This window comes from Haliotis cracherodii, unplaced genomic scaffold, assembly GCF_022045235.1.
Source record: "Haliotis cracherodii isolate W230 unplaced genomic scaffold, xgHalCrac1.p SCAF_10, whole genome shotgun sequence".
Lineage (NCBI taxonomy): Eukaryota > Metazoa > Mollusca > Gastropoda > Lepetellida > Haliotidae > Haliotis > Haliotis cracherodii.
In genome coordinates, this window is record NW_027266265.1 from 12350987 (window position 1) to 12364748 (window position 13762).

The 13762-nt window shown below is 37.0% G+C and overlaps 1 protein-coding gene across 1 annotated transcript in view; it reads left to right on the top strand.

Annotated features, from left to right (window-relative positions):
* The first annotated feature begins 94 nt into the window (after positions 1 to 94).
* LOC139454066 (vesicle-associated membrane protein/synaptobrevin-binding protein-like) overlaps positions 95 to 13762 on the top strand; it is a 65141-nt gene continuing 51473 nt past the window's right edge. The window contains exon 1 of the mRNA XM_071235564.1: positions 95 to 257. Coding sequence (XP_071091665.1) covers positions 200 to 257 — 58 coding nt within the window. The 5' untranslated portion in view covers positions 95 to 199. The remainder of the gene's footprint in view (positions 258 to 13762) is intronic.

Sequence of the window (13762 nt, forward strand, 5' to 3'; positions counted from 1 at the left end):
AAGTTTTGATATGTAAGCAAGTTTTGTATGCATCCCAAATCGGATGGAATTTCCTGCCTAACTTTTATACTAATATTACTCAGACAAGAATGAATTGCGCATGCGCAGTCCACGCTAACAGAGAGTGAGTCGAGCAGATGCTTTAGTCGTGGAAATTAATTTACAATATCTGCGATTATAGCGGAGAGGATACTCTGAAATGGCTAAAAATGAACAAGTGTTGATTCTTGAGCCAGCTGGTGAACTACGTTTCAAAGGTGAGAACTAATTGAGAAGGCCACTTGAGTCAAAGACACGCTGCTCTATGGTCACATCCTCCCCACTGAACATATCACTGTGCTATCGATGGTTGGAGGCAAGATCTGTAATTTATAATGCACAATAATGCAGTTGATCTAATCAAAGGTGAAGTAATTTATTGAATCAACCTTTCATGGCGTACAGAGACAGTGTTCTGCTTGCATGAGACCGGAACATTCCAGAATTGCTGAAGAATCTTCATGGGGTTATACCGGCATATTTGTAAAATGAAAGTCATGCTTTTGATGTCATTTATAAGACCTAGACAGTGGCACTGTTTTTACCATATAAGTATTTGTGATGTAGGTAGATTCATTGCGTTGAGACTGAATATGGTGAATACTTCATTGGATGACCATCCGCGATGGAATATCTTTCATTTGCATAGCATTATCACTTGTATACTGATCTGTCATTGATTTTTCAGCACGTGTATAGCCTTGTAATTTCTGGTAACCCTCAGATAAGACCTAATCAGTTTTCATATAACTGGCAACAGCATTTTCCTTGGAGTAAGTTGATGAGAATCTTTGAGTAATTGTATGTACAACATGATGGTTGTGACACACCTCAGATGCACCTTATGTCATGCGAAAATAACCTTGTACAAATATTGACATACATTACAAGTTCAAGAAATCATGTTTTCTAACATGTTTGGGTGCAAAATTGTTTTGGAAACTGGATGAAAACTCAGTCATGGTTCAAGGTTTTTTTTGCCATTCTTTCATATTTACGTGGCATCAGTTTATTGTTTTGGCTTTTGTACTTTTACGTCTTGCCAGTCTTGTGACAGACATCAACAAACTGTTTCAAACACTCCACTTCATAGTAACCCTGGAGGGTATTTTAGATTGCTTTATTATTACCAATGATTAACGAATTGTGACCGCCTAGAACAAAACGCTCACCATGCTCACTGCTAGTTTAACAGAGATGACACAAATATGGCAGCTTGCAAATTACGTCCTCATGTACATGTGTACTATTCATAAGCTTATCTCTTCCCTTGAATGGAGGGTATCACAAGCATGAAACAAACACAAAGTATTTACGCAATATCTTTTGTGTTTGTGAAAATAATCATTTCTACAGTCAAGCAGAATAAAATATCCTTCAACATAAAATACACAAAATATCAGACTTATTCTGCTGCAGCTGCTATTGATATGTTTCTATCCACATGCAGTGTTTGAAATAAATAGGGGTCGTTCGGTCCTTAAGTTTTCTATGGTATTGAATCTACTGACCCCTAAATGTTTAACTTTTAATGTAATGTTATGATACAAAGGTCTCTTGCTTAATTCATTCGTTGAAAATTAAATATAAGATATTTTCTTAATTAATGTGAAATGGACTTAACAGAACTAAAGCCTAACCACTGAACATAATTTTAATAAACGCACATACAGAATTATATAAGCAACACAGGCCTATCAGCATGAACAGAGCTCTGTATTTTCCTTTAAAACACTTTGTCACATGTCATTGGCATCATTGGATATGGGCAGCAGAATGTGTTAGTTACATTTTTTAAACATTTCCTTTAATTTAGTAAACTTGTCCAGGATTAGAAACTAACAGCTTTTGTCCACTAGCCCTAATAATGATAACATATAGCAAAACCCTTTAAAAGGGCAAATTTCAACAAGTTCTTATGATACCTTCACCATAGGGCAGTTTGGCAAGGACTATAGGACCAGTGCCAATTTCTAACACTGTTGTCCCTCTCCTGGCCTTTTTACTTTATGTAGCATTATCACATTATTTGTATACATAGAATAACCGTATATTGGGCAAAACCTGAAAACTGCGAAATCAGATTACCAGAGTATACCTATACAGCTTTATCTGTCAGTACTCCTTTCATACTGTTATGTCTTACCTGGCAGTCTGCCACAATGTTACCTATGTATTAGCCTATTAATATATTATGACAGTAGTGATTCAAGGTTTGGGTAAGTCTGGAATCGTGTCGCTATACAAGTCTTACATCACATGTATGTAAGGAAAAGGAACACATGTTTACTTGAATGATCATATATTGAAAGTGTTTACTGCATTATGTTTAGTATAAGAACCTTTCTATGAAAATTCATGTACATACATTATACATATCCTTGGAAGGTCAAAGCATACTTGGACTGTTGGGGTAGCCTTTTGGTTAAACATCCATCCAGCACTGAAGGCAGCCCGGGTTCAATTCCCTACAAGGGTAAAATGTGTGACTCTCATTTTCCTTACAAATATGTACAGTATTGTCAAAACAAATACAAGAGAACCTCATTCCATAATGTATGCTCTCATCTTGCTGAAAGTGACATGATATTAAGTTGTTGAAAAGCTTCTTATGACATGTGAATGTATTTAATTTGCTGTCTTTCTGTTTCCTTGAGTTGTCCAATGATTGTATTATTTCTGAGGTAGGGCTACTCATATGATGAATTTTATGCAAAGGTCTGGCACTTGTACTAATTTGATACAGTTTCCAATCAACGTGTTCAGTTTTCATTCAAGAACATGATTTCTACCCTTAAGAACAATTTTAAGACATTCATGAGTAATTGATTCATCAGTGTCAAGATGAATAAGAAAACCCGCCACCACTAAAGTAATAATTCAATCGTTAATTGATTTGATTTATTTTACTATTATTAAAGATTGAATCATTACATTAGTGACTGCAGTGTCTTTGGGTGGGAGGGGGGTAATAATAAGAGGAACAGTTATCATGATCTTTTCATTAACTTCCTAGTTTGAATACAATTTTATTATCACTGTCATTGAAATTATTATCACAAAGGTTAATTTTTGGTTGGTTACATTTAAAAGTCTCACAGGAACTAAATTCACAAAGAACACAAAGTTAATTTAGGATATGTTGTTGAGGACATTGTGGGTCCCATCCCCGGCAGTTTAAAGAGGTGTTTCTGGGTTTATGCAGACAGTTTTCCCTCAGGCCTGCCCTTGATCCTATACTCAATCAGTGTATACCCATGAAGCTGTCTCACTCTCAACCCTCTCAGTGCAGAGACAATATACCTTGTTTGACATTAGCTGCAACTCGATTTGTGCTTTTTGCAACTGGATTTATCTAGTGTAAGTAGCAAATTACATAATACAAAAGGATCTGGTTTTTCTTGCTCAAAAGGTCAGGAAAATCATAGACGATGCAAGTGATCCAATTACAGGGCATGATTAGTTGTAATATGGCATGCAGAGGCTCTCCATTTCTTGGTGCATAATGTGGAATATCTTTTTAATCATTTTTGTAATTTGGATTAATGTCAGGGAATCATTTGGAATGAATGCTATTATTGTGTAGACAGTTCATTGTACTCCTGTAATTGTGTTCATTTCATGATGTACTGGATCAAGGTTGTAATATGTCCTTTGTGGTACTGTCTTGATTCTAAGTCCATCCTAAACCTTTCTGTCTTGTATGTATAGCTGGTTTTGTAGTCTTTTCAGCACAAGTGCTGGCTTTTCTTCATTTGAAGCAGTAGACAGAATTTTTAATGAGTGTTTATAATAAATCTGTGTTTAGAGTGAAAATTGTTTAATGGTATGGAAAATGTCATTGTGAAATGTCTTAATATATATAGTCAATTGTCAACTGCATAAAAGGTTTACATATTTCATATGTATACTATTACTAGTTTCTTTTTTCTTGTGTCTAGTTATGTGGTTGGTTTTGTTTGCAACTGTGAGGTGATTATCATAGAAAGGGGAAGTAACTGTGGCAGTCTTGCTTACATTATGGAGCCTTCAAGAAATGTTGCAAATTATATTCATTCCTAATTGATAAGGGTGTGAAGAATGCTGTCGGCTGAAATCCACATTGACTTGGATACCTATGGGTCACATGACCAAATACCTGTGAAAAAGATGTGCCAGGTATTAGAAATATGATGTCAGAGGACTAATATTGCTCAAAATTGGAAGTTGTTTTTATTCGTCAGAGGTCCAAGACCGGGAAATATGAAACACTGCTGCCAGCATATATATGAGAAAGAGTCTATCATTAGAGATTTATGAAATTATGATCATGCAGGTTGTATATTATCAGAGATTTTGTGTGGTAATTCAGGCCATGTGATACCACCTGTAAACAGCTTGCAAAGTGAAACTGTGACATCTTCTGCTGGTTAGCATGGTTAGTGGGTTTTGTGATCACTCTGTGTTTGACCCAGGTTATTGGTGTTGGCGGGATGTTATTCATGAAATGCAGGACTGAGGTAGTAGTGATACATTGGGTCATGATGGGATCATATGTATCACGTTATTTAGTAAGGTTGTAATATGATAGACGATATAATAGAAAAACATGACACATTCCAAGTGACATGTGGTAGGGGCATATTTGAACAAAGCTGAGGTTGATTGGTTTGTTATTTAATGTCCACTCAGCAATATTCCAGCTATATGATGGCAGTCTGTAAATTATCGAGTCTCTGCCAGACAATCCAGTGATTAACATCATGAGCATCGATCCACACAGTTTGGTTCGATGACATGCATCAACCAAGTCAGCGAGCCTGACCACCCGATCCTGTTAGTCGCCTCTTACAACAAGCATAGTCACCTTTTACGGCAAGTATGGGTTGCTGAAGACCTATTCTATCCCGGATCTTCACAAGTCAACAAAGGTAAGGAGGCCCATCTTAAACGTTCAGTATATTTTGAGTCAAGTAATTGTAGCCTGGAACATGGTATGGTAACGTTGAGGCAGACCATATTTGACTGTTATGGAACTATCCAGATTCCATACTAAATGCCCATGTCAAGCGAATAGGGCAAAAAGCTGTATATCAGACAATGTATAGACATATCAGTACTTGCCATGGTCGCAGTGTTCACCTGATGGAGGGGCCAGAAGTAGCCATGAAACATTGTTCTAAACATCAACATGATATAGAAGTTATTGTCCATGAAAGTATCATGTCTTCATGTTCTTTCAACATATATTTGCCTATCAAAGACTTAACATGATTAATGAGAATTATGGAGGACAGTACAGGCAAATAATTTTTGTTCTTACAACATGTATCGTAAATAATTAATATCAAGTTGATGAATTAATATGATGAAATGCCTTTGGGGTATGATCTATTTCTGATGCACATTACATGTACAATACAGGTTTCAGATCGGTTCATTTTCTAGGACATCGGCTGATGTGCATCCAAAATGTCCTCAAGATATTTTTTCAAATTTGGTAAAGATCTAGAACAATGTCCAATCAAACGTTAATGAAATTGTGAAAATGCCAAGCTGCCATTTGTCTCTAAAAATTCACTGCAATAAGTATGATATTGTTAAAAGATTAATTCTAATTTAAAGTTTCAATTGGCTTGAGAAACTGGAACAAGTGGATTGATGTGAAAACTTGAAGGATTCTGTCATTGTCACAACATGCAGGAAGAGCATCCATTAAGATGAAGGGTTGTGATGTATTTCATAATTTTGATTATGGCATGTTTAGGGATACACATATTTTGATGTTTCATTCAGTGCATTAAACTTTGTCTGTTACCATGGTTATGAATACATATATTCCCGATACACATGTTATCTGTGAAGCTGTTAATTTATGAGAAATTGTTCATAAATAAACTACAGTGATAAAAAGCATACAGTCGTCTTGGTAATGTTAAGAAAATACAGAATTTCATTGACTATATCATATGCCAGACAGCAAGCTGTAACAGTAAGATCAAATCTTATCATGCTTATGTTGATCTTGTTTTCTCTACTTTTAACAACCTTAACACCAAACCTGTATTACCATTATTCAGGAGTAGATACAATTGGTCATATTGATGCAACTTGTCCATGGCTCATTTCGAACTGGTGGGTTTGTAAAATAACTATTTTGGGAGAAAAAACTAGTTCTTCCAGGTTTTTTACTTGTCTCGGACTGGAATACTAGTGGTCGTGTCTATCCCTGTTATTTCATGTAAAGGGCTTCTGTTGTACAACAGCTACTCTAATTTATAAGAAATTTTAACAGGCCGATGTTCTGTCTTCTATACACTCCCACTGTTACACAATGACGCTCTGTGCAAGGAGTGGAGGGGGCACATCAGGTCAACTCATTATAATCCATATTTCTTGTCCGCCTAACTCACATACCCTGCCATATGAGTGAGCATGAACATGATGAAGTGTGTCTGTACTATTTTACACGTGTCAGAATAACATAGTTAACCCTACACATGTTGAAGCATTCTGCTCAATTTGTTTCCATGGTGACTGGCTGTTGTTTTGAGTCTATCTTTAATGTTGTTCACTATCTTACAATTTACATGCTGTTCAATGTTACCTCTGTCATGTCTGTAGTAAATAACCATATACGTTTTTGAAATTTGGCTTAATGTTTTGGCTGTCGGCGTTCATGTTGAAAGATCAATAAATTGTTTTGTTTGTATTGATCAATAACTTCATTGTCTTGTTATTGAGTGTAACTGGATATGTGTAGTGATTTACATTTCATAAATATTTATTTTATACATTCAGTTAATGAAATTGAGTGCAAACTTCTGACATGTAAAAGTGGCACAGGTGGCCCAGTTGTCCAATGTGCCGCAATTCACAATCCGTGATCATGGGTTTCACCGAAGTGGTAAACGTCTAAGACCTGCATCACTTCGTTATTAAGCTCACACACCCTGATATAACTGGAATACTGTTCAAAGCAGCATTAAACCCCACTCAATCACTCTGACATTTACATACAATAGAGAGCAAGTTTAATTTAGTAGATCACTGCTATCTAGTTCAAATTTCTCCATGACAAGTAATTCTTAGATAATATTCTTCAGTTATTTCAGCATGTTCAGTGTTAGAAACAAACAGTTTTCGTCCACTAGTTCTGATGATAACATATAGCAAAATTCTTAAAAGGGTCAAAATTCTACTGCTTCTTATGATACCTTAACTATTGGGCAGTTTGGAAAGGACTATAAGACAAGTGCCAATTTTTACTGCTGTATTTATGACCATAACCTGTATTAAGCTTGGGGAGTACTTGTACTTGTGTACTTAAAACACCCTTCATTCTTGGACTAGTTATCCGCCAGTAACTTATCAAAGCTAGTAAATGTTTTTGAGTGTCTTGTGGCCTGCTAAGTCCGGGCTTCTGGGTCGCTAGTCTGAGACACAGGTACATCTACAAGGAGTGTTTCCCTCCTAGATTCTGAAAACTCCTACTCCATGGCCTCATTAGATAAAAGGATCTTAGCACTGTGATTTTTGTAAGTCTGTATGGTAGTTACAATCGTCTTTGTGCTAAGATTGCTTTTTGGAACAGGGCACTGGGTACCGTTGTACAAAACAACCTTAGCGGTAGAAACTAACATTTCTAGTCCACTAGTCCTTATAATGATAACATATAGCAAAACCCTTAAAATGGAAATTTCTATTAGTCCTGATGATACCTTAACTGTTAGGAAATCTTGCATGGACTACATGACTAGTGCATTCTAACGCTACTTATTGACATCTTAGCACTAAGATCCCTCTTACGATGACACCCTGGACCCCATATTTTAATATAGACTTATGATGGTTGTAATGTCATGATTACTTTGTATCTAATTAATGTGTACCCTGTAACGCTGATTAGGTGGGATGTGAACATGGTTAACCTATAACACTGATAGGCTTAGTTTGAGAATGTCTTCTTACCCTTAAAATGAAAAATCATTATTGTAATGGCATTTCTTGAATTGAGTTCTTTCGGACTCAGAACATCAATATTTCATATAGCTGAGGTAGCATTGTGTTACCTGTACACAGGGATGTATTGACCTACTTCAAGAGGAAAACTGTAAAAGACCTGCATACTTAAGTCATGAGTGTGTGTTTGTAGTTACCTGTCACTTGTCACACCTGTTGTCTATTGGTTCCACCTCACTGAGAACCATGATCACTTGTTCATGACTGGATGTTTATCACTTGTGCGAAAGTCTTGTCAAGGCTAGGTGGAGTACGGCCTATTGGGAAATAGGGGACAGTAGTAAACTGCATTGAAGGCCTGTCTGTATTTTGATTTAACACACCTGTTTGTACTGTTGTTTCTTCATTGCATAAGACTAAGTTTGAAACCTGCTAAGCGTGCCAATGTTTTTATGAATTACTGTAAGTCGTGAAATTACGAAAGTCAAGTGGGCTTCGCTCACATTAATTAACTTCACATTTATTTCTCCCAAATGACTATCAACAATAAGACGGCCTTACTGCACACTTTGAATTAGTGAAGATCAGGGGTAGAATTGGTCTTCAGCAACCCATGCTTGCCGTAAAAGGTGACTAACAGGATCGGGTGGTCAGGCTCCCTGGCTTGGTTGATGCATGTTATCGGTCACAATTGCATGGATCGATGCTCATGATATCAATCACTGGAGTGTGTGGTCCAGACTTGATTATTTACAGACCGCCGGCATAAAGCTGGAATATTGCTGAGTGCTGCGTTAAACAACAAACAAACCAACCAACACTTCACACTTTTGGATAGCGGAAATGCCAACTTGAATAAAACACAAACACGGTTTATTGAGCAGCAGTTGTATATAACAATGTCATTCAAAGAATAGGATATACCCAATGGTCATCCGGTGAGTTATGACTGCTGGGGTCAAGAGTTCTACCCACTTGTGTCAAACTTGACACCTTCTCCGCATACCAATCAGTGTACTGTTGTTGGTTTATTATTTTATTGCCTTTGAACTTCCTTAATGCCAGTCAACCGAGTAAACATATAATAAACTGTGTGTTGTTTCTACTCAGTGCTAATAAGCAGTGCTATTTGCTGTTTGATTGGATTAAGGTAAGGATATGCATCATTCTACTGGGGCTGGGGCTGCTGGGGCTGGGGCTGGGGCTGGGGCTGGGGCTGGGCTGGGCTGGGCTGGGCTGGGCTGGGCTGGGCTGGGCTGGGGGCATTGACATTGAGTCTCATTTTTGGCTAGGGGTAAGCAGTCCCATTATTTGGATATGCATTAATTTCAAGATTTACAGTATTGAGTGGTGTTCAATAATGTTAATAGTTTTTACTGGAAGTAATACTGATAAACTAATACTTATAATAATAGAGACTTGTCTGGTCTGATAAACTGGTTCATAGAGCAGCGGTAGAAACTAACAGTTTTAGTCCACTAGTCCTTGTAATGATAACATATAGCAAAGTCCTTATGAATGGCAAATTTCTACTAATCCTTATGATACCTTAAATATTGCGACTACAGGTCTAGTACCAATTTCTAATGCTGTAGAGATATAGCACCCTATGACATTCCTGGGCTGGAAAAGGTACCAGAACCCCATATGATGATGCTTGTGAAGAGAGGATCAGGATTTTGGTTACATTGTATTGCACTGATCATGATTGGTGGATCATTGTTTATTTGTAGCTGTCAGCCACTGGTTTGCCTGGCTAGATGGAATTATTTACACTTGCAGGTCACTGAAATATTGCTGGAATATTCAATCTACTGCATACAACAGTACTGACTCATTGGACATAAATGCTGGACGTAAACATCATTAGAAATTGGCGCTAGTACTATAGTCCTTGTCAAACTGCCCAATAGTTAAGGTATCATAAGGACTAGTAGAACCTTACCATTATTAAGAGTTTTGCTATATGTTATCATTGTAAAGATCAGTAGACTAAAACAGTTAGTTTCTATCGCTGGTATACCTTGATGAATTTCTTGGAGTTGTCAAAACATGGTGTTCGGGAGTTGTAGCTTGAGACTGATGTGTGTTAAAACGACAACACTGTCAGCAGTCTGAATGTTGTTATTCTAAGACTCCAGAAATATTCATAATTTTTTTTATTTTGTTTAAAGGTGGATTGGGTGTGGGTTGTTTTCTGTATTTATTTTGACAGCATGGCATGAGGTTCAAGTGGTTTATGGCACTTGTTTACATCCTCTCTTATTGACAATGAAAGACAGATCCTGTGAGAAAATACTGTAATATGCAGATACTAAATAAAGCATAATGTTTACTAGAGATAAAGTTATCAGTGATAGCAATTGCCAAGCTGGGGGTGGTTGGATAGCCTAGTGGTTAATTCGTTTCGCTCGTCATGCCGAAAACCCGGGTTCTAATCCCGACATGGGTACAATGTGTGAAGCCCATTTCTGGTGTCCCCCGTAGTGATATTGCTGGAATATTGCCGTAATATTGCTAAAAGCGGTGTAAAGCCATACTCAATCACTCACTTGCTTAGCTGCCCAATAGTTAAGGTATCATTGGGACTAGTAGAAATTTGTCAGTTTTAGGTGGGGTTTTAATATAAATTGGACTAAAAAGTATTGGGGTTGAAACAATACATCGGTGCACCAGCGCATCATGAGTTTTCATGTAAAAATACAATGTTTTTTCTATATCCATACAAGATGATACACTTGCTAAAATATATTACATACTCATTAATGATCCCCACCTCTGCATTTTTTTAAGTCAAATATTGTAAAATATGTTGTAATGAGCTTTTTTAGTTCACTACTAAAACTTGCAGCAATGAACATGTGTCTACAGCTAGATTTTCCTTTAGAACCTGCTCTGAAATATTTTTAGTCAGAAAGTTCCCACATGATTTGACATAAATATGCATATACATATTGTATCATAATACATATCATATCGTGAGCCTGCTGTAAAGAAAGTAGTTTCTAGTTGCTGCTGATTCTAGTTCATAAGATACAAGTTTGAAAGAGCTATGGATGAGCATTCAAAAGTTAGATGCATAACTTGGTGCAGACAGGAAGAAATAAAACATTGTCCTTTGCTATTTGTTAATTACTATGTAATGTTCTGATCCTTTACACGGCCTTTACAAGGAAATAGCTTATAACATGAGGAAAGTTTATCATATGTTCCCCTCCCCTCCCCTCCCCTCCCCAGTGAGCTACTTATGAAGGGGTGCTTTCCCTGTGTATCTTGTCAGGCAGGGGAACATGACTGTATTTCTCCCAGACTCTGAGTCATGTTGATTGCAGATGTATATTTGTGATATTAGGTCATTAGTGTGAGTGTCCGTCTGTCATTATGACACGACAGGTGTCCAGTTACAGGTGACAACTGATTGACAAATGTCTCTTGTGGATACAGAAACATGTTTATCATGGTGTTACCTGGTCATCATTTGCTGATCTAAGCACATGGTGATAGTATTATAATTGTTGTTATTGGGAAAGGAGAATTATTGTCCTAACTACAAACCTTTTCGTTTGTTTGGGGGATGTCCTTGAGATTTTCTACTATATGGTCATATTTTAAGCAAGGGGTAAATGTCACCTTGATCATTTTATTATGAACATAGGGTCTCTAGTTGGTTTTTATTCTTATTACAAGAAAAATAGGACTATTGATCTTGCACATTTTAATTATCATGATTATCACTAGCAAATTCTCAGAATCTATCAGTTTACATCTAATCGGGCTAATGTCATATGCTCATATCACGTTACTGTAATGCCATTTTGTTACACCAGTAATGTATGATAGGCAGATTGCTTCAGTAGAATGGTATTTCAGAAGTTTATTGGAAGACAAACTTTTGGGCTGAGAAATAGATTTTGAAGACAGTGGTATTTCGCAGGTGTTCAGCAGGTTGTATCAGAGATCAGTCTGTTATCTTGTTGAAACCAGTGGAACTTTTGTATAAATGCTTTGAATCAAAGTATTATCAGTAAGCTCATTATCTTCCATCCAGCTGTAATGTTTAAGCTCCAGATCCTAATCTTTCCTTTTGTCCTTGCGAGTGTACAGGGTCAGGTATGAACATCAGCTTACACATGCTGGCAGTGTCTGAGCTGGACTGAGTGAGTGAGTGAGCGAGCCAAACATCACACACATCATAGACATTGATAGACAAACAGACAGATAATTTATTAAAGTCTCACCATGTGTGTAGATAGATGTTTACCGCTTTGGTGAAACGTAGAAGCATGGTGTTGACAAACCTAAAAACAATGTGGAAAGCGAGCTCAAAACCAGTTGATACTATCAGATGCAATTTACACGAACTCCCAGGGTTAGAAACTAACTGTTTTAGTCCACTAGTCCTTATGATGATAATATACAGCAAAACCCTTAATACTGGCCAATTTCTATTAGTCCTTCTGATATCTTAACTATTACGTTTGGACAGTTTGGCAAGGACTATAGGACTAGTGCCAATTTCTGACTGACTCCCCTTCCACAGCAATAGAAACTGTTCTAGTCAACTTGTCCTAATAATGATAACATATTGCAAAACCCTAAACATGCTAAATATTTGGCAAATTTCTGCTTTTTTATTCTTAATTTGTCTTTGGTAGAAATGAGAGATACAGTGATAGTTCCTTTGAAACATTCTGATGCCCTTCTATTACACCTCTTTGTGTGTCAGTTGGAAACTACATGTTATTTTGAGTTCTGACTCCTATCTGTGTGTGACAAATGTGACAAATGAGTCAGTCGCCTCAGATGAATGAATGAACAGATGTCATGTGCCATATGGTGAGCTAAGGTTTTAGTCAATACAAACTGAATAGGCAGAAATATAATGACACTGCAGTTGTTGACAAATATCATTGTATGAAGGGAGAAATTGATTTTTGTGTCGCTACCTTTGACATGTTGAACATGGGACCTTTATGGCACTGATATTGGAAACAATTTGTGATGATAGATGGTTCTTGCATGTTATGAGTGTCTGGTCCCAAATGCTTGTCCGAAGATGAAATAAGTATGGTGTAGAAAATGGGTTGAGAATTATAAGAATGATGAGTATATATTTTAGTTTTGACTTAACAAGTTCACACATCACTCTAGAAACAACATCATAGCTGAAGATTATTGATGTCATTCGACAAATTGTGGTTCCGCTGCTGTTGCGACTTGCTGTCATTATAGGTAACGCTAAAATTTGTCTCTCTGTGTAGACATCTTCTTTGGTAATAAATAGAACATTATATGAGTGTTCATGTGATACTATGTTTATGACACTCGTGCCTAAATTTCGGTATTTCGGGAGCTCAGGAAATACGGGAATTTAGACATGGGTGTCATAGACAATGTATGACATGATACTTATATAATATCCTCATGTAGAAATTTATCATTATTAAGGGTTTGGCTACATGTTATCATTATTAGGACGAGTGGACTAAAACAGTTAGTTGCTATCGCTGGTTCATTTGAACACCTGGGCCCTGTTCCACAAAGCGATATTAGCGCTAAGATGATCGTAACTCCCATATTGTAACATAGGCTTATGATGATCGTAGCGCTAAGATCGCTTTGTGGAACGGGGCCCTGTCTATTAAATAAAAGTGAAAGACAACACTATTAACAAGATTCCACAGTGAGACTAAACATTATGCCATGTATACAGTCAGGGTGGCCTCTTTGGGATGTGGATTTTCAATTCCTACTGCAGGACCCGGTTTTTCGCGTGCGTGGG